The 21,053-nt window shown below is 56.7% G+C and overlaps 1 protein-coding gene across 2 annotated transcripts in view; it reads left to right on the top strand.

The window, feature by feature from the left end:
- Positions 1–18,422, top strand: part of TBC1D10A (TBC1 domain family member 10A) — a 43,264-nt gene extending 24,842 nt beyond the window's left edge. For both annotated transcript variants that reach the window (XM_044989661.1, XM_044989662.1), the window contains exons 3-9: positions 2,781–2,888; positions 6,039–6,145; positions 7,653–7,767; positions 9,821–9,886; positions 11,856–12,045; positions 14,977–15,131; positions 16,392–18,422. In XM_044989661.1, coding sequence (XP_044845596.1) covers positions 2,781–2,888; positions 6,039–6,145; positions 7,653–7,767; positions 9,821–9,886; positions 11,856–12,045; positions 14,977–15,131; positions 16,392–16,772 — 1,122 coding nt within the window. In that variant the 3' untranslated portion in view covers positions 16,773–18,422. The remainder of the gene's footprint in view (positions 1–2,780; positions 2,889–6,038; positions 6,146–7,652; positions 7,768–9,820; positions 9,887–11,855; positions 12,046–14,976; positions 15,132–16,391) is intronic.
- The last annotated feature ends 2,631 nt before the right edge of the window (positions 18,423–21,053 follow it).

The raw sequence follows: 21,053 nt of genomic DNA, 5'->3' as shown, positions 1-21,053 counted from the left end.
TACGTTATTCCCCACGGAGGTGGAGTACGGACAGCGCTGGGAGAGCTCTCCCAGCGCTGGCGCTTTGACTACACTTAGCGCTTCAAAGCGCTGCCGCTTTGAAGTGCAAGTGTAGCCAAAGCCTTAGACTGATCACGTCCCCCCCTTACCCTTCTCTAAGCTAAACACAGAGCTCCTGGGATCTGTTGCTCTAAGGCGTTTTCTAACCCTGCAGTCGTTTTCAGGCTCTAAATTCATCAGGCTGAATAGCCCATTGGGCAGCGGTCTCTGTGCCTCAGCCTGTTTCGTGGCAGCCAGAGAGCGCTACTGATTCACCCCTTCGTGGGGAGGCAGGCAGCTGCCTCATGATTTGGACTTTGGTCCCAACTGAACACATGCATCCAAAAACTACTGCAGGTTGTGGACGTTTGACACAGTTGGCGGCTGCAGCGGCTGCTGCTACCCCTCAGGCCAGGCCTGGCCTGTGGGTAGCAGGGGGTGTTGCAGCTGGTTAGATGGGAATGCACTGGCAGTGCTGGCATGGGAAGGGATCTGTCACTGCTCTTGCCTGGTTCCAGCCACTGCCATTATGCTGCAGCCTTGACTTAGCCAAAGGATGTTCTGATGGAAATGCTCCCTTGTTCCTCTTGCACAGAGCTACTGGGAGTTGTCTGGCTCCTACAAGACGGTCCAGCTCAGCAGAGTCCTTTTTGGTACACCATGCCCAGTTAACCTGTGGAATTCACTGCCACAAGATGTGGCCAAGAGCTTGGTAGATTCAGACACTCGTTGGGGCAGGTGTCCGATCCTTATCTACTATTGCAGTACACAGGATAAGAGAGAAACCCTCATTCCAACTAACTGATGGAGGTTGGGAACAAACTTCCTGGGGAGACAGGTATTCCTGAACTGCCAGCTGGTGGGTTTTTGCACCTGCATCTTAAGTAGCTGGAGCTGTCCGCTGTCAGACAGGGTACTGGCCTAGATGGGTCTCAGGTCTGGTGTGCTGTGGCAATTCCTAGGCTCCTAAGAAAGGGTCACTGGGGCCCTCCACCTCCTGGCTGCGAAGATGGGCATTGTGGACATGGGGGGAGTGGGGCTGTAATGGGGGGCAGTGGGGCTGATCATTTGAGCTCACCCAAGCACTATGTTGGTTTGGGTGCACCAAAGCTATAGTAGAGTCAAGCTTCCCCTCCCCCAGTGGGGAGATGCTTCCTGCAACACTGCTGCCTCTCCTCCCTGGAGCGTGCCACCTCGTGCCCCGCAGCCTAGCCTGGCTCAGCACCAGGGCTGCAAGGAGGAAGTAGTGGGAAGCAGCAGCTTCCATATGCCTGGCTGCCTTCCACTCTTCCTCTGTGTGCAGGCACTCAGCTGTTCTCTGGCATTGCAGAGCTTATATGAAGGCTGTGAGGATCAGTGCGGGCAAGGAGCGAGGGAAGGGCTCTGTTTTGTTTCATAATACAAATCCCTGGCTGAGTCTTGCTGGGTGGCTGAGTCCTGGGGAGGGCTGATCCTGATCTAGACGCTGCTTTGTCTTGCTGCTGACGTGGACTGTGAAACTGCAGCCATCTCCAGCTGCTGTCTCTGAACCTTTAAACTTTCCCCTGCACTGCTCAGAGGCAGCCGCCCCTTCCCGGAGCTGCAGGGAGCCGTTGAGGCTGAGGGGTTTGCATATTTGCATGGTTCCCTTGAAATCATTAAGGAAGCCCTGGTGGCTCCATTCTGCCGGTGAATGGCCTGAATTGAATTCCAGGGGTTTCCTGTTAGCTTTGCTCCAGGAGCAGGGAAGTGGCTCGTTATCTACCCTGACATTTCCCTCCATGGACCTCCCAGAATGCAGATTCCAGATCCCCACCTCCTGGACTAAGAGGGCTCGAGCAGCCCTTTGGCCACTGCTCAGCTGGCTGCAAAAACAAAACTGCAACACAATCTTGTTCCTCTGGCTCCTGGCGTGAAATGGCAGCTCCCTTGGATTGCCTGGGCTTGCAGCAGCCAGGTCCGTCTCCCAAAGCTGAGGCCGCATTCGGGAGCAGGGCTGGGGGGACAGAAGAGCCACCAAAGCAGTTGCCAGGCTGCCTGCAGGGGTTGAGGTCTTGCATCTCTGCTGGCACCCTGGGGCTGCATGGAGCTGGGCTGATCATTCGCGCGGTGTGAGGGTTCGTAATGTGAACTGGTTCCTGGTGCTGCAGGAATTTCCCCCTGAGCTTCCCGAGCAACTCGAAGCCTTGACTGCGGCTGCCCAAGCTGCGAGTTTGATCCCCAGTCTGAGTATTGGTGCAGGAGGGCGGGAGTGGTCTGGTTCTCCGTGTGCCTGAGGGTCACCCCATAGCGTGCTCTGAGCTGTACGGTGCCAGTGTTGGCAAGATGCCAGTGTCAGCCAGCATTGTGTCTGCATGCCCGTCCCATTGCCTCTGTCAGGTGCTAGTCCAGCCTGCCCAGAACTTGGAGCCAGATGTAAACCCAGGCCCCCCATCCCAGTGCTCAGACAGGGCCTGTGGTGCTTCCCACAGAGCTGGGGAGCCAGCCTCGGCCTCTGCGCCAAATTGCCTTGCGCTGCTCTCCAGTCCCCCTGCAGTGTGCCTCACTCGCTGTCCTGCTATGCTCTGTTCAGTCAGCTGCTGCCTCTGGCCCAGAAGTGGCTGCCCGTTGGGTGAAGTGAGCCTGTGAGCATCTAGCTAGTGAATCACTCTGGGGTGCCATTGCTGGATGCATGTTAGATTGCTGCTTTCCTGTCTGTGGCTAGCCCCCACGTTCATATCTGCCCCGCTGGGTTTCAGTGCCTGTCCCCATTTGCCTTTCAGATCCGTCTGCGCTGCCAGAAGGGGATCCCACCCTCCCTACGGGGCCGGGCCTGGCAGTACCTCTCGGGGGGCAAGGTCAAGCTGGAACAGAACGCTGGCAGGTTTGATGTAAGCAGCTCTCGTTTTCTCCTCTTCCTGTATGATCTGCAGCTCCCCAGAGGTTAGCACTGCGGGTGCTGACTGCAAAATGAGCCCGAAGGACGTGCCCATGTGGGACGCTGCTGGCATCTAGGGAGGCCACCTGAACTGGGATGACCTGCTCGTCGCCTGCAGCAGCAGGTCATGGCAGCTCTTGCTTCCACATTGCCCTTTGCTCCACTGGGACTGGATCTACCTCCAGCATGCAAAGGGCCCACACCCACGTGTACTCCCCAGAGTGTTAGCAATTCAAGGTACAAACTACCCGCTCTGGGCCTTTGCACGGGTTTCCCTGACCTATCTGAGCTTTTGTTACAAGACCAAAACAGTCCCAGCCTGTCTGGTGTTGGCGCTGTCACTGGGGCTGAAGTGAGGGGCTTGGGGGCCAATCTGAGTGGTGATATTTTGACTGGCTTGATCTCCCCGGCTCCAGTCCTGCCCTTTTGGTATCATCCATCTCTGCTCGCCCAGCTGCTGCTGTGCAGGGCTGAAAAGCTGCGTCAGTCTCCTGTTTAAACCCCTTGTGGACGTGATCCTGTATCCAGCAGACACTAACCCCACCAGCTGCAGTGTGAGTGTCCCATCTTGTATGGGGGCAGCAGTCGGTTTCCCCTTCCCTGCTGACACTCTCGGGTAAGAATGCAGAATGTACGTGCCTGATCTCCCCAAAGTGAATGGCTCTCTGGCAGCTCCATCGTTCAGTGTTAAATGTTGGGTATAGACACGTGTGGCTACAGCTGAGGCAGGTACCGAGGCTAGTGCTGATATCGCAGTAGCAATGGGGTAGATGCTGTAGGATAGTGTCGGTTTCCAATCAGGTGGCCGACTGCCCCTCCTGTCCCAGAGCTTTCTGCACTTCTCCCCCCATGGCCCAAAACACAAAGGGGCAGTCCCCAAATCAGAGCTTCGTAGTGCCATTGCCCCAGCCATAATGCCCTGCTGGCACCTCCAGTAACTCTTGCCCCGGGGGCATCAGTAAAGTTAGGGGTTGCTTAGCACGTGCAGCGGGACACAAGGAGAGCCAGGGCTAACTAGATCTATTTTTAGTACCGTCGCCCAGAGCAGCCCCAGTTGTGGCCCAGGACTGTGCCAGGTGCTGTACCCTGCCCCAAAGAACTCAGTGCGACTAGCCACCCACACGTGCTCCCCGGCACTCCCTCTATGCAGTGAATGTTGCTCGGGAGAAGGGGCTAACTGGCAAACAAGCCCCTCCCCTTTGGTCTCCCCTCCACCCCTTGCTGGGAGCTACTGAAGCAAACCTGAAAGCCAGGGCTCTTCCCCATAATGCCAGCTGCCCTCCTGCTGGGCTGTGCTAATCCCTGGGTATGGATCACTTAACCCTGATCAGCCAGTGATACACACATGCCAGGGGGATTAGCACAAGAAACTTGAATTGAATGGAGTGAAACAAAGAGGTCAGAGCTGCTCTAAATGAAATCCACACTGCAGCTGTGTCTGCTACAGAGATTACCTATTGGGGAGCAACTGAGCGCATTCAGCTGCCAGTCTGTGCTGGGTGACTCTTGTAGTGTGGACAGGTGGGTGCTACCGTAGAAGATGACTGATCCCTCTAGGTCAGGGCTGAGGCCCACATTTGAGGCTGGGGGCAGGAGGGGGCACTTGCTGTGTGCTGTACTTGGGCTGAGGCTAGCTATTACTTCATCCTCCACTCCCTTCACCAGCTCAGAGGAGCAAGTGCTGGGTCTAGGTGTAGTTGTGGCTCCTGTGGCCACCTGCTTTGACAGGACAGGTGAGCTCCAGCCAGCCTTGCCAAGAGGCCTTCTGTCAAGTTTCTTGCTGCTGGTCTCCTCCAGTTCACCAGATTGGTGGCTCTGTTGGGAAGCCCTGGCCCGTCGCTAGAGAGTAGCAGCTGATCTGATGACAAGGGGAGAAGTGTGGCAGCAGTGGGGATGCTGGTATTGGCGATCTGGGGGCTGCCGAGTGCAGAGGAGCTCCCAAGTGGAGCAGATGCAACCTGAGCTGGCTGTCCCAGACTGGCCACGCAGGGCAGCTCTTGTTTATGGCTCACTTGCTTGGAGCCGTTCCCACAGCCCTTGGCTTGCCAGGGCCTACGTGTGGGACATGGCCTGAAGGAAGAGCTGACACCACAGCTGGGAGTGAGAAATGCCAAACTTCACATCCTCATGGAGTCAGGTTTCCCGAGCTGCCTCTGACTAAGCCTCTGTCACCCACTCGTAGGGGCTGCAGGGGAGGGGCCCGGGTGTCTGAGGTGTGGGGAGTGAATGTGGATCTGAAAGGTTGTCCCATCCCAGCTGATGAGGGCTAGGGGGAGTCCCTTGGATTGTGCAGCTGGAATGTCTTCTCTCCTGGCTCCCCACACAGGTGCAGGGCAAGGCACTTGGGCATTGGGGTTCTTATCCTCTGGCCCTATTTTGGGATGATCTAGGGAGACGGAAGCTGCTTCACCATACGTTGGAGCTCATTCAGGCTGTGCTGTGAGCAGCGACTGCAGGGCACCAGGAGCCTCTCCCTGCTGGGGAACAGGCGGCCCCCAAACAACGTGGTATTGCTGGCTGGGGCTGAGATGAGCCATTGACCGTAGGTCCTGGTGCATGCACAGGCTGCTGCAGCTCATACTGCCGCTGGCGGGTTGAAGCTGCACTAAGCTTAGGGCTGGCAGAATTGTACGGTTTTGATGGATATCGGTGTTTGGTTTTGAGCATCTTTTTCAATGTTTATTGATTTTTTAAATTTCACAGTTGCAGGGAATTATGGGAGCGTTAGATGGTTGTTTAGTGACAGGCACTGAGATTCAGAAAGTTAAATTTTATAAATGGTTAAAACACACATTGTCAACAGCACATGTCAAAATATACAAAGTAAATACCCTTGATCAAGAGATCACACCTGTTTGCACTGTTCATTTGTAACAAGCCTCATTCAAAAGTCAAAATCATTGGGTTTTTACTCTGGTCTCAAACAGTGTTTTTCTTATTCGCCAAGCTGTAAATTCCATCATCATCCATGGAAATGTTTTTCAGCGGTTTCATCCTTCCAAGCCGAACTATGACCTCACTGAGAGGTGAACATGATGTTTGAGGCCAGTGCGTGGTGAGCTCCCCCAGCATACTGTGGTTACTCATGTGTCCTCCTTCCTAGGAGCTGGATCTCTCGCCAGGGGACCCCAAGTGGCTGGATGTGATTGAGCGGGATCTCCACAGGCAGTTCCCATTCCATGAAATGTTTGTGTCTCGGGGAGGACACGGGTAAGAACTTCCACTCTCTGCCATGTGACTTGGTTGTTTGCAGCATCCATAGGGCCTGGTAGCTGAGGCTCTGGGCTGACAGCAGCTGAGCCAGGTTACCTGCAGATCAGCTCAGTAGAGTCTTGTTTACTCCCTTCTCCAATGTCGCATCTGCCTCTAGCAGCCAGCCCACCCTGGTGCTCAGACCCAGTAGTAATGGACATGGGCTGAGAGTTTAGGTGGGCCAGCCTCCCTCTGTTGCTCATCACCTGTTGCTGGTTGTCTAGCTCCATGTTGGCTCAGTCTTTGCACACGTCACACTATTGCCCCTTGACAGGCCTGGGGAAAGGTCTTGCAAGAGGGACGCTATGGGGTTGGAGGATGTGGACATGTGATCAAACAGCAGAAGGAGGGGGAGCTGGCTATTCACATGAAGCATGGAGTGAAAGGGAGATGTGTACGTAGCAATGGGAGAGGCCTCTCTGGGTTACCTGGTAACCAGGCATGTCCTGAGCTGTGTCCCTCTGTGCGGATAGCTGCAGGCCTGGGCACGTTGGCCAATAGAGCGTGACTCTGAGTAGCTGGCTGAGTCGTCTCCCAGGTCTCCATCACACCAGTGCAAGGCAGATTCTCCCTCTCCCATCTGGAGAGGCGCCGGAATCAGCTGCTGAGTCAGCATCTCCAGCCAGATCAGCAAGGGCGGGAGTCAGAGGTTGGTTGTAAGCCCCTTGATGAAACATGACTAACCTTGTTGAAGGGCTCCAGATCTGAGAGGATGACGGGGCTAACAGCCTTGTACGCACCCAGTGAGAACAAGACACCAGAGCTCCCTGGGGAGTGTTGCTGATGAGATCAGAGCCTCAGTCTGGTTATCTGCATTGCAATAGTGCCTGCATGGCCCTATTGCATATGTGCATACGAGCCCTATCCAAAGAGTTTAATCTTGGTGGGGAAATGCCAGGTCCCGGTGAGGTGACTGACGTAAGCAGCAATCCTTGCACTCCAGCTGCCTGGCTGGTGCAGGACATTGCAGGTGTCAGGGCTTGGGCAGGTTCTGAGAAGAGTGGAGGAGCAGAACCCAGTGCAAAGCCTCGTTGGGCTGTGATCTGCTGTGCCTGGAAGGCCCTCCATGCTGAGGAACCATGCTGAGATGGGCTGGAGTCATCTGGCTGGGCGAACTCAGGCCCTCAGCAGCGTGGAACTGCTAGACTAGTGCCTGGTGTCCGACTGAATGAAAAGTGATTTTATACTGAGGGCGGCGTCTACTTTATTTGCTGCTGTGGACTGGGAGGTGTCCCCATGCAGGGCCCCAACCAAAGTGTTTGCCTCTGGCTCCCGGGGCTCTAGTGGTGAGGTTCTAAGTAGATCTCTGTGTTCCTGGTACTGTGTGACTGCCCACCTATAGGCGCTGGGGCATGGTGCCCTTCCTGGGCGCAAGCACCTGCAGGTGGGAGATCAGACACCACCCCCTGTGCCTCCTGTCCATGTCCCTGCTCCCTGTTGCTCAGTGGGTGCTGTTTCTCTGCAGGCAGCAAGACTTGTTCCGGGTGCTGAAGGCCTACACGCTGCACCGGCCAGAGGAGGGCTACTGCCAGGCCCAGGCTCCCGTCGCTGCAGTGTTGCTCATGCACATGCCTGCGGAGGTACTGACTGCACACCACCTCGGACAGGACCATCAGGGCCAGGGGAGGGCTCTGACACAACCCCCCCCCCCCCCGGGACTCTGGCCCAGAGCACGGCCCATCCTCCTGCCCTGTTGGTACCGGTTCCACCTTGCACTGGGAAGAGCCCCGTTAGCTCCCTGGAGGTGGTCAAGGAGGCTGGGGGTGAAGCAGCTGTGAGGGAGTGAGGAGGGGTCCCTGCTTTCTTTCTGCCCCAGGGATGATCTGTTGCCTGCAGTGATCTCTGATCCCTGGGAGGGCATCTTCTAGCACAACAGAGCTGGCCCTCCTTGCGTGCTCCCTGCACAGATTGTCCCGAGGGCTGGTTTGGGCTGGGGTCCGGTGTAATGGCAGGTAGCGATGCTCCAGCGGGATCTGACCTGTGCTAAGGAGAGGCAGTCTCTTTTCCTTTCGGGAGACTCCAGTCCTCCAGCAAGGGGACTGGGAAGGGCCTGAGGACTCGGCTGTGTTTGGAGACTGCAGGGCTGACGCTCCCAAGGAGGAGAGGCAGGGCAAGGGGCCGTGGCAGCAAACCCCAGCGAGTGGGGCCTTCCCTTGGGTGCTGGTTGTGCCTAGAAGTAGGAGTTGCAGGGGAAAGAAGCTCTCGTAATGGGGGGTTACCCTCATTTTCAGCCCACTGGGTGGAATAGCCGCCTAGGGGGTTCGCCAGGGACTGCACGACCCTGTGCCGGTAGGGGGTGGGCTGTTGGGTCTCCCCAACTTTTGATTGTGGTGGAGGAGCTGCTGGAGCTGCCTTGTCTCAGTTCTCAGCGGGCGGAAACCCAAACACGTCTGGCCCCTGCAGACAACCTTGCTTGCATGTGGCTTGGCCTGCAGCCAGCCAGGCTGGGGCACCAGCGAGCAGTGGCTATCTCACTGGGTGCTGGCTGTAGATCCTCCTCTCCCCAGTAATGTGTGCCAGGGCTGGCTGGTGCCTGCTCAGGCTGAGCTAAGGAGGCGGCGTGTAGGGCTTGTTCCTTTCTCCGCAGAAAGGACCCCCCCCAATCCCTCCCGCTTGTTAAGCGGGTGGCCTGGCCAGTGCTCAGTTGAACAGGCAGAGAGACAGCCCTTGCACTGGGCTGCTGCCCCCCGCTCCCGAGGTATCAGAAGTGCCGTGTGCTCCAGGCCCTGGAGGGTACGGAGTCAGCCTAGGGGAACCCTAAAGCAGGCATCCCACTGGCATTGGTTCTGGCTTATGCTCTGCCACATCTCCTCACTCCTGAGAATGCCAGGGGCTTTGTCTGCCTTCCGGGGCATGGGCCTTCCCTGCACCCGAGACATCATAATTGCCAGGGCTGCCTGCCATGGGGATTCCTCGCCCTGCTCTGGGTTATGGCAGTGTGGCATAATGGCTAATGTGCTGGCCTGGGACTCGGATCTGGGTTCTGTGCCCAGCTCTGCTGCTGGGTGACCTTGGGCAAGCCCTTTCCCCTCCCTGGGCCCGGTTCCCCTCTGTAGAATGGGGATAGTGAGCCTGACCTCCGTGAGGTGCTGGGGATCGGCTGGTAACAGCCGCCAGCGGAGAGCTGGGATTAATGAACTCCTCCTGGAGCGCAGCCACGTGTGTGTCTGGGCTGCACAGCATGGGGCACGGCCTTGAACTTCCTGGGGCTCTGCCCCCTGAGCCCTTCCCATCTCAGACAGGTCCCCGCCACGAGCACCGACCAGCCTGGCTTCGGGTGTGCTCCACCTGGGCTCCCACTGGTGGGTAGGAGCTGGGTGCCCAGCCCTCTGAAAATCGGGAGTGAGGTGCCTCTGGGCAGGCCTGGGGGAGGGCCGAGAGGGCAGCTTGCTGCATGGCTGCAGGGAAGGGGGCAGGCTGGCCCTGCTGTTAGGCACAGCAGCACCGCTACACAGAAGCAGGGGGCCCATAGGGCTGTTTCCCCTTGCTGGGCCCTGTGGCTGGGGAGGAGCAGTGCTGGCCAGCGGGGGGCCTGGGGCTGCACTGACAGCAGTGAGCGCATGGAGGGCATCTCCAGCAGGGCTGCAGCGCGCGCCGCCCTGTGCTGCACTGACGGCCCGTTCCCTCCTGCAGCAAGCCTTCTGGTGCCTGGTGCAGATCTGCGAGAAGTACCTCCCCGGCTACTACAGCGAGAAGCTGGTGAGTGAGGGTGGGCGGGAGGGAGAGGTCCCTCTGACACCTCTGAGCCTGCCCCCCAGAAAGCAGCTGGTAGCTGCCTGGGTCAGGAGGAGGAGGACAGTTGGCTTCCTCTGCCTGCGATAGTCACCGGGGGCTGCAGGTGGACACGATCAAGCAGAGCCCGGAGAGGGTCGAGTGCGGAGGCTTTGTAGCAAAGGGCCTGTTGGGCCACCTGCTCCAGAGGGAGGGTAGCCGCAGGGTTAGGCCCTGGGCTGGGTTCAGTCCCCAGCTCTGCGGGACTGTGTTGCTGGGCCTCGGTTCCTCCCTGTACCCTGGGGATGCTGCTTCCTTGGCCCTGCCTTGCTAGGCTGGGTGTAGAGGCTGTTCTGCACAGGCGCCTCGGGTGGTGCTGAGCTGCGCATCGGGTTAGTCCAGAAAGGGCCTGTCCTGGATGGATCAGAGAGGCAGGTGGATGCTTCAGCCTCCCAAACCAGCTCTGTGGCAAGGCCAGGAGCAGCTGCTCCATGGCCAGCACAGGGGTGTCTAGGCTAGGCCATGGAGAGCTGCTTTGGGTTTTTCCATGGCCTGTCAAAGCCTGTGGCTTCGAATGTCCAGCCTGGGGCAGTGATTGCACATTGGGGAGGTGGCTCGTGAGGGTGGGGGAGCCGAGTCCCGTGTGCTTGCGGTAGCTGATCTGTGTGTGCAGCTGCAGCAGAGCGTGAATCCCGCTCTCTCATACTGAGATTTTGTCTGACACAGCAGAAGGCTCTGTTCAGACTCCCATTTCTCCCCGTCCCCAAACAGAAGTCCTGCCAGTCCCCTCCCAGCGCACGTGGCCCTCAGCACCTCGCTTAGACTGCATTGCCACTGTGGGCAGGGCCATGGGCTTGCACCAGAGCCTCTTAGCAAGGACTGGCTTGTCCGCTGGAGTCCAAACCACTTCTCTCCTCCCCCTTCCCATTCTGCAGTATCTGCTCCCGCTAGAAGGGCAGCGTGTTCCCCTAAGGCATCAGGAGTGGGTCACTCCAAGGAGAGGGAGGGGAGTTGCAGGGGGACTGGGGTTTCCCAGTGTGTTTCTGCACTGGTAGGACATGCCTCTGGCTGGGCAGCCCTGGAGACCGAGCTCCAGCAGCCATGCAGAGTGGACTAGGAAGGATGGCCATGGACTGGGACTCTGTAGCTCTGGGTCCAATTTCTGGCTCTGCCGGATGCCCGCCGACCTTAGCAAGTTGCTCACCCCCCGCCTCTGTTCCCTCCTGTACAATGGAGGTGATGCTGACCCAGCTGCGGGGTGCATGTGAACCTGGGCCAGTGGTTCTCCAACGTTGTCTTGGCAGCCCCTTTCACACAGCAAGCCTCTGAGTGCGTCCGCCCCCCTTCTAAATTAAAAACGCATTTTTATATTTAACACTATTTTACATGCTAAACTTATAAACTTGTTGTTTAAACTTAATTTACCTTTTCTCACCGCTTTTTAAAATTAAAACTAAAATACATTTTTATTGAATTGTTATAAGCAAAAATTATTTTTTTAACTAGTTACTGTGTTAATGCTGGAGGGACGCAAAGAAACTTTGTTAGTCTCACTTTTCCCAGCAGACTTAGTGCCCCATTGCCACCCTTACTTCTGTGCTGCTGCTGGTGGCACGCTGCCTTCACAGCTGTTCACACCTTCCTCTTGGCACCTGGGGTCAGCCCCAAATACCCAGCCTCTGCCTCAGCAGCCTGTCAGGATCCCAGCTGGAGAGGGTGAGAAATGCAAAGCCCAGTAACTTGGAGCATGGTAGCACCACCGTAGCCAGCCAGGAGCTGATGCACTTGGCCCTGCCTCTCCCATTGGGTTGTCGCTGGCGGATGGCAGCTGTTTGGCTGTGTCTTGGTGACCATAAGTGTGTGGATGGCGGGTGGGCACTGTTTGGAGGGGATGGCCCATCCCTGGTCCGCCCCAGCAGCACCTCTCCTCTCCCGTAATCTGCCGCTCTCCCTGCAGGAGGCCATCCAGCTGGATGGGGAGATCCTCTTCTCACTGCTGCACAGGTTCGCACCCGTGGCTTACAAGCACTTGAGCAAGCAGAAGATCGACCCCATCCTGTACATGACAGAATGGTTCATGTGCGCCTTCTCCAGGACCCTGCCATGGAGCTCCGTGCTGCGTGTCTGGGACATGTTCTTCTGTGAAGGTAGCGCATGGGTCCCCCGGGTTGCTCTGTGCTCCTGGGGCGGAGCCTTCCAGACTGGGACCTAGCTTGGGGGCATCTGGGGGACTTGCCAGCCTGGCCTCCAATTCAGCTGTCTGCACTGAAGGGAGCCATGTTCTCATAGCCCCGACGTAGCATTCTAACCCATGGGGCCTGGTTCTATTCCTGCCTCTGCCACTGGCTGCCTCTCCGCCTCAGTTTCCCCATCTGTAACCAAGTACTCAGAGATCTTTGGCTCCAGAAGTGGAAATGATGAAATCAACACACCTGCTCAGCTGGCCTGTGCTGGCAGGTGACAATGCAGTGGGAGCTGCTTTCTGGCAGGTTCAACTGGGCCACAGCTGCTCTTTGGTCTCACTCCTGGAAGGACCGGAGCCTCTGTCCGGGAACAAACCGGATTGGCTGTTTAACGTGGGGATACAGATCACTAGTGCTGGGCGTCGGCCCATGCTAGACAGGGCCAGAGCAGGAGCAGGATCCCACGTACTCCATCTACCAGCATCCCAGGCCCTTTCTGTCCCCATGACACTGAGGATCTTTGTTCCAAAGGGCTGGGCTCTCGCCTTTCCCCGTCACCCTGAGCACTGGGGAGCAGAGGGGTCCCTCCTCGGGGTCCCTGGAGCTGGTACTGTGGCCTGGCTGAGCTGCCTTGTGAACTCATCCCTGCCGGGGCTGGCTCATCGGGGTGTGTGCTCCCTGTCAGGGCTGCATGGGAGCTCCGGCTTGTTCTGGCCGCATCCCCCAGCTCTGGTGCTCACGGGCAGCTGTGGAGAGCCGTCTCTGCGGAAGCAGTGACCCCGAGTCTGGCCGCTGGGTAGGAGATGCAGGGCTCCCCAGGGAGGCAGAGATGAACATTCACCATGGCCAGGGTCTAACTGGGCCCACAGCCTCTCTCAAGTGTCTGCTCTGCACTGGGCAGTGATGCATGTCCAAACTTGCTCCACTCCCTCCTGCCCCCTGCTGGCAGCCTGGCTCCCTGCACCAGGTTCACTGTGCTCTCCAGGTTCACTGCCCCCTCTTCACTTGGAGCCAAAGCTTGAGAATTACGTAGACGGCCGCAAGTCTCCATCTCCCTCCCTCTGCTGAGGGCTCTGGCTGCGCACCCCCCTCCAGAGAGGGCTCTGAATATGCCCCCTTTGTCTTCAAGCTGCTGCTGCTAAGCTGTGCCCCTGGGCTAAGCTTGGGGGGCCCTGACCCTCCCTCGGGGAGACATCAGTGGAGAGACCCCTGTTAGGACAGGAGGGTGATGCCTGTGGGGAGGGTGGGGCGTTCACGCCTGAGCTGCGTCAATGATCAGTGCACTCCTGTGGAACACAGGCCCAAGAACTCCCCCGAAATAACGCTTGTTTGAACTAGAGCAGATTCCATAGCTCCGCGTCCAGTCTGGCTGGCAAACATCGCCTGCGATAGCGGATCTGCCCCAGCCCTGGATGAGTCGTGCTGGTTTATTATCCTTTCTGTGTACCTAAAAAACCTGCCAGGGCTGCCCCTGTTTGAGGGCATTGGCACTGCAGGAGGGTTCTCAGTCTGTCAGAGCCCAGGAAAACAACCAGCTCTTAGCACCTGCTGGTGCTTTCTGCCTCCAAGTGATAATTGCTCAGCAGAGGTGCCGCAGCTTCCCTGCTCATTTCTAGACGAGGTGTGCGGCAGGACTGGCAGGGAGGTGGGGGGGCCATGCTGTGGCTGGGTAGGATCTGAAAGGCAGTCCCCAGCACAGAGGCTGTGTCTGAGCTGTGCGAGAAGTAGAAGATGGGGTCAGTCTGAGCTGTGGTTACCCAACCCTGAGCCTTACCAGGGCACGATTTGGCCTGGCTCCCCAGGCAGGCTGTGTCCTGGCCATGTGTTTCAGTAGGGGTTGGGTGTGTTTTGGGGAGGCAGTGTGGTGCAGTGGATAGAGCTCTGGATTGCAAGGAGTGAGGTAGTTTCTGCTCCTGCCTTGCTGTGACCTTGGGCGCTTTGTTTCCCCTCAGTCTTCAGTTCTCCTGGATCCTCTGCCTGCCTCGCCTGTTCAGATCATCAGTTCTCCAGGGCAGGGATTGTCTCTGGCTGTGTCTCATGCCCAGCGCCATGAGGCCCTGATCTCAGCTGGGGTCTCTGTGCAGGCTGGCTTCAGACTGCGCCCAAAGGAGCTACTGGGAGGAGAGCGCTGGCGGGTGTAGAGGAGTCAGCCAAGGAGCCAGCTCTCCGACAAACCGTATTTCAAAGCACACCACTGGGTGGCTACTTCAAGCTGGAGCTAAGTTTGGAGGCAGCTCCAGTGTAATCTCAGCTGGGCCCCGGGGGTGCTTGTCTCTTGCACCTCTGCAGATCAAGGTTCTGAGAAGAGATGATTTTCCTGGCAGCAGTGCCTGGGAAGATGCGTCGGGCACTGGGCTCCAGGCTGCCAAGCGATCTGGTTGATACTTGGGCTAATGTAGCACAGGACAGGGGAGCCATTGGAAGAACGGTGCTGCCTTGCAGCCTGCTCTTGGGAGGATTGTGTCCATGAAGCAGGTGCTGGTAATTCCTTGTCTCCAGCTGGGACCAGGCTGGTGTCGGGTCACTAGCAAGACATTGGTTTGGGACTCGGGCCCACACGTCACCCCTATGGCAAATGGGGCAGCGGGCCGGGTACATTTCAGGTTTGGGAGTTGGTGGGAGAAAGGAGGGGAGCAGTCATTGGATCTTCCCCTCCTATCTAAGCCTTTGTGTGTCTGGCTCTGAGAAACCTCCTGCCAGCCATTAACCCCAGACTGCCCATTGGCGAGCATGGGGGCAGCTCAGAGGGTCACTGCCCTAAACTGTCACTGTTGCAGTCGCTGTCCTCTTCAGAGCAGCCTGTCCAGCATGCCATGCTGCAGCCTCTGGAGGCTATTGGAGGCCGAGCGCTGGGGCTGTGCGGGTGCTAACCAGCCGGCGGCTCTGCTCTTCCAGGGGTGAAGATCCTGTTCCGGGTCGGCCTGGTGCTGCTGAAACACACGCTCGGCTCCTCCGAGAAGCTCAAGTCCTGCCAGGGGCAATACGAGACCATGGAGAGGCTGAGGGCGCTGAACCCCAAGATCATGCAAGAGGCCTTCCTGGTGCAGGAGGTGAGGAGATGGCGGTTAGGGCGGAGGTGGGATCCCAGGCTGCCTTGGCACACGCATGTCCACAGTTGGCAGCTCACCAGCCTTCTCCCCCTCACAGCGGTAACTGGATGGGAACTAGCTGCACTCAGCACGGCCTGAGCTTTTCATCCAGTGATCAAAGCCTGGCACCGCCTGGCTGGCACTCGGCACTCACGTTCCCTCTAATGGAAGTGGGCTGGGGTGTGGAGAGGGCTTTAGGGATTGATGGGGGGCTGGGGGGTCTCGCTCCCAGTGCACCTTGCTGCTGCTCTCCCCTCTGTCTGTTGCCCCAGCAGGCGAGGGAGCTCCCTAATGGGGGCAAACAGGCCACATCCCGCCTGGCAGATGGGCAGTTCCTGGGGACCGTGACTATGCTGCTGCGCCAGGCTGCTCTGCGGCATTTCCCAGGAGGGGCTGTAAAGAGCTGAACACTCCCTGGGGTGGGCACTTGGCTCAGATCCCCCAGCCCCAGGAAAGTAGCTTTGGGGGCGAGATCATCAGCTTCCTGCAGAGCCCCTTCTGGAGGGGCCCTGGGCTGGAGGCAGGTGCCTGCTCAGTATGGGAGGGGCCCTGGGCTCTGCTGCGAGGGGCTTTCAGGAACCCCAGACTTAGAAGCAAGTTCAAATCCAAGGGCTTCCCCTACCCCCGGGCACTGACTGAAGCAGCTGTGTTCAGTGCAGTGCTGCCCTCTGCTGGTGAGGGCTTGGATAACAAGCAGGTCCTCAGGGTACTGCAGGCCTTCCAGGGAAACCATGAACTATGTGGATGCTGGTCCAGGAGCAGCGGAAGGTCCCTAAAAGTGTGTGGGGGGGGGGCGGGGGGACCAGTGCCCGAACTCTGCCCCTGCCCTTGTGCTGCCCTTCTCCCCGTCACTTGCCCTTATGGCCAGTAAAACGTGGGAGGCCCATGGCCCCCTGAGCTCTCTCCCACCCCCCCATTCCAGTGCCCTTGTGCTGGTCCCTTAGGGGAAACCCCACAACAAATAGGGAGGAGACTAGAGGGCCCAAGAGGGGTCACGTGTTCTTAGGCTAATGTACTGATCGCCTGTTGGATCACAGGAACCAAGTCTCTTGAACTGCACGGTGTGGGGTGCTGAAAATCCAGCTGGAAGGTCTGAGTTTCTGTTGGGTTCTGTGGCTGTGACGGCTCCCTCGGGAGACAGCTGTGCTGGCAGCCCCCAGTTCTGGCCTGGCCTGCTGGTTGGCTGGGCAGGGGCCTGATGAGCATGTGCTGTCCCCACAGATCATGGAGCTGCCAGTGACGGAGCGGCACATTGAGCGGGAGCACTTGATCCAGCTGAAAAAGTGGAAGGAGAGCCGCGGGGAGCTGCAGTGCAGGTCTCCAACACGCCTGCATGGCGCCAAAGCCATCAGCGACTCGGAGCCACATTCCCGCAAGGCGCTGGACCCTTCGCCCTCCATCATCCTGCCCCCCGGCCAGGTGCTCCCACCCAAGGGCCGCAAGAACAAGGAGAAGAAACGAGACCAAGGGAAAGTCAGGCTGGCCAATGGCCCCATCCCTGAGGAAAACGGAGCCCAGGCCTTGGTTGAGCCTGGGGCCTGCCCGCATCACCAGTCCAAGGACAGCCTGAGCTCCCGCGAGAGCGAGGACACCTACTTGTAATGGGGTCGCAGCACATTCTGGCTCCGCGGTGGCAGAGCGCCCAGGGCTGCCACCCCTGCGCCTGAGGGGCCAACTAGCTGGGCCTAGGCTCAGGATTGATTCCCTGCTGCAGCCAAAGTGGGGAGCAGGGTATGTCTGGGCCCCTCTCTCCTGCTACTCTGAGTGCCGGGGGGGGAGGAGCCTTATCTGTGGGTGTTAAGTTTTTATTTATTGTTTGGCTGCAGCTGATTTGCAGAGCCGAGACCAGGGGAGCCGGGCTGTGCCTGGGGGGACCATTCAGACCCGTTGGCATCTGCCCGAGTCTGAATGAGTCTCTTCCTTCCATTGGGAGGCTCAAAGCCCCATTCCCAGGAAAGGCCTGGGGCCTGGCTGGCTGACGTTTGAAATAAGCTGATGGATCGACCTGAGGCAGAGCAGGGGGCAGAATCGATCTCCTCCCAGCCCAGGTGGCTTCTTTCCATGTTGAAGTTCCCTCTAAGGATCCAGCTGCTGTCTTGGCTGGGCCAGTCCTCTGTCGCTGAGTGGGTTGGAGCAGTTTGAGGAGCATCTTAGGCTCAGCTGCTGCACATGCTTGGCCTGAGCTGTGGAGGAAGAGTTGAGCTGTTCTCTCCTGCCCCAGCCAGTGCTGCAGGAGTGTCTCTGTATTGCCAATGGGGGTGGCTCTCTTGGCCTGAGCGCAGCAGATTCCAAACTGACGCTGTATCGGGCGGAGGGTGAAGGAGGAAATGACCTGACTTTCCCACCCCACTCTGCTCCTCCATTTCTATAGAGGGTGTAGTAAGCTGCACCTGAGCATTTATTTTGGACTTTCTCTACTGCAGTGAGCCTATTTGTCTGTGTAGCATAACTGTTCAAAAGGAGCCTTGCCAATATATAGGGAAAGGTCAGATCTGCCCTGGTGGGCGCCTGCAAATTCTGGGCCGGATGCAAGGGGCTGGGGACACGGTCTGCATGAGGCGGGGCTGGCCCTGGGTGAAAGCACTGCTTGCAGGGACTGAGTTGAGCCTGCTGCTTTGGGTTTGCAGGGGCAGCCCTTCCTGGGGCTGTTTGGCAAGGTAAATGAGGGCCCCTGGAGCACGCGTTGTCTGATTAAAGCTGGCGCTAGGCCTGGCAGCTCAGCCCCGAATGCTAGGAGAGAACAGGTATATTCGGGGATTAATCCACATCTGGATTCATGTGCACCTCCTAAATGGGGGTGCAGCCTGCAGATCCCAGACTGCAGTGCTCTCTCGATCCAGGAAGTCTCTGGCATATTGCATTAGTCATGGCAGGTTGTGCTGCCACACTGAAGAGGGCAGCGTTAGCTGATTCTGGGGCAGCCTCGGGTGGACCGAAGCTGGGGAACCCCAGGTATTGATGGCAGAGGTGAAAGGGAAGGAGGGTCTATTTTCCAGCTTGCATCATTAATGAGTCCTGGGGCAAGGGGTCTGTTAGGAATCCTTCCCTCTTCTTCTGGGCACTTCGCTCAGTCTTCGCCTCTCTGCAGACTGCCCCTGGGGGTGGAAGGGATCTGACTGGAGGGGCTTCTCCTTGCCCATCCCAACTATGCTGGACAACGTGCCCATGTGGGTGAGACTGTGTTAAATAAATCAGTGAATTCAGTTGCAATGTTTTTGTACAGAGAATCAATAAAGCAGATTGTGTAAAGAAGGCGTGTGCTGCTGGGAGTGGGGTTCTCTGCCTCCCTCGAGTGAGGAGCCTGGAGTGCAGTCCATCCCCTGCCTTGGGATCCAGGGGCATTAATTCACCTGGCCCAGCGACTGCTTCCACTTCAGCTTTGTAAGAGCTCAAACAACTGGCCACAACGTCTCTGCATAAAGCCCTTCCTTAAGCCCCAGCAGGATGAGCTTGTTGCAAGCAGGGGCAGCTCTAGACATTTCGCTGCCCCTGGTAGGAGAGTCAGAGTTGTAGGGGAAGGGTATCAGTAGGAGCTCTTGGAGTGATGTTGTCAAGGTATTAATTGTGGGTGTAGTAGGAAGAAAACATCTGACAACAGTGGGATTTATTTTTTAAAATAATCTTGAGGCTTTTGAAATCCCTCCAGTCTGGGTCTTGGTGCCTCATTGGACAAAGATGACCTTACTGCTGCACTCTGCCCAATGTCTTTTTCCTGGTGCCTTTTGCAGGGTGGGGGGTTGGGAGGGAAGGACCATCATTTAAGCAGCTGGGCCTAACTTTCTCTTTGAGGAGCCTCTACACATTCCCACTCTTGGAGCAGGTGGTCCAGAGTAGAGATCGTCTGGAAGAGGTTCAGTTAGAGGTGGGTGTGATGGGTTCCCCTCAGGGTGCCACTTGGAACTGGGGTATCACTCAGCCTGGCTGACCCACCAGCCAGGGCTCCCTTTACACTGTACTGCTGTGACAAGCCCTCCAGCCCCCACCAGCACACATACAGGTACGGGGACATCCAGCTGCCGCTACACACAGATGCTCAGATCAGCTCTGCATGGGAAAGCTCAGCTAAGGCACCTCCCAGTTCCTAAGACATGCACCCCCCTCTGGAGTGTAAACCCAAAATTATACCGTCATGTGCTTCACAGGAAACTGTACAGTGTAAGCTCATAAATTTTGCCCTCTCCTTCAATGTGGAGAGAGAGATGCAACAGCTTTCCATCCCAAGTTATAATTTCCACACACTGGTTTTAGACAAAACAAAAACAAATCTATTAACTACAAAAGATAGATTATAAGTGATAGCAAACAGATCAAAGCAGATTACCTAGCAAATAAATAAAACCACACACTGAACTTAACACACTAGATAGATAGGATCTGAATTAGCAAATTCTCACCCTGACTGATTAAACAGGCTGGCAGATTCTAAAGGCACAAGCTGCCCTGGCTTTTCAGCTTGGGATTCCCAGGTTTTCATACACAGGCTAGAAATCCCTCTAGCCTGGGACCATCACTTCCCACAGTTCAGTCTTTGTTCCTCAGGTGTTTCTAGGTGTGTTGTTGTGGGGAGAGTGAGGTGCCCCCATGATGTCATTGTGCCCCTTTTATATCTTCTTCCCACTTGCTGCAAAGCTCTTTTGCTGTGACCTGGGTCAAACAGTTCCCGTTGTGTAGTGCTGTCTCGGAGAGGTTTCTATTGCACACAGTTCCTGGGGTTAGCCTGGTGCTTGTGTGCATTTTCTCAATAAGACATTAACATTGTTTGGCTTTTTGTTGTTGTACCTGAAAGGCTGCTTGTGGGTGTTTTCAACCTCACAACGTGTTTCAGTAACACATACATAGCCAAACTTCATAACTTCACATACGATGGTAGCACACAATACAATGAGATATTACTGTCTAGCAGATCAAGACTTATAGAATGATACCTCACAAGGCAGACTTAGTACAAAGTGTGTCCTAATTACATGATGGTGGTGAATATTGGGGTGCCAGGATGTCACATCGGGTAACCTTCATTTATCCTTTTCACCAAGCTGGCTCATTAAACTGCGCAGGGCTACCCCTTGGTGAGAGCAAGACCTGCACAAACTGAACTGGCATAGGAGAAGGAGGAGGTAGAAGTTCTTTCCTCATAATAAGCAGTGATGAAGGGTTCAGTGAACTGAAGAGACCACTACTAGCAAGTGGACTGGAGGGCAGCTGGAATTTTAAGCAGTGTTTTGTTATGATTTGTACATTGGTAGTGCATTGCTTAAACAGAAGCTGTGCGGCTGGGTGTGTGTGTCGCTGTGCAACATGGGGGTTTGCAGGGGTGGTATGGTGTGTATGTGGTTTCCTGTGCTCTGAGGTGGGGCCTGTGCCTCTCTGGGTAGCTGTGGGAGGTAAGATGTGGGGGTCATTATGTGTCTGTGGGGTGAGAGGGGTGTGTCTGGTGTTACCTATCAGCTCTGTGTTTTTGGGAAACCAGGGCGCAGTACCCAGCCTGTCTGACTCACAAAAGACACCCCGCCCCCCCCCGCCTCTGCTTGAACCAAAGCCCATCAGAAGAAAGACTTACAAAAAGCAGTGAAAAGGCAGTGGGAGACGCACCTAAACCCCTCCGGACAAGGGTGACAGGATTAAGGAAACTCCCCTAGCCTCATTTGCATCATATATGGGACAGGGAGGCATCTCCATTAGCGTACAGAATGGAGAACAGAGATTCCAAGGCAGGGAAAAGGCTTGGGTAGGGATCGTCAAATTGTGGAAGTCAACAAATGGCTACGCAGGTGGTGTCGGAGAGAAGGCTTTGGATTCTTCGACCATGGGATGGTCTTCCAAGAAGAAGGATTGCTAGACAGAGACGGGCTCCACCTCACGAAGAGAGGGAAGAGCATCTTTGCA

This window comes from Mauremys mutica, chromosome 16, assembly GCF_020497125.1.
Source record: "Mauremys mutica isolate MM-2020 ecotype Southern chromosome 16, ASM2049712v1, whole genome shotgun sequence".
Lineage (NCBI taxonomy): Eukaryota > Metazoa > Chordata > Testudines > Geoemydidae > Mauremys > Mauremys mutica.
This window is presented reverse-complemented; position numbering and strand designations above follow the sequence as displayed.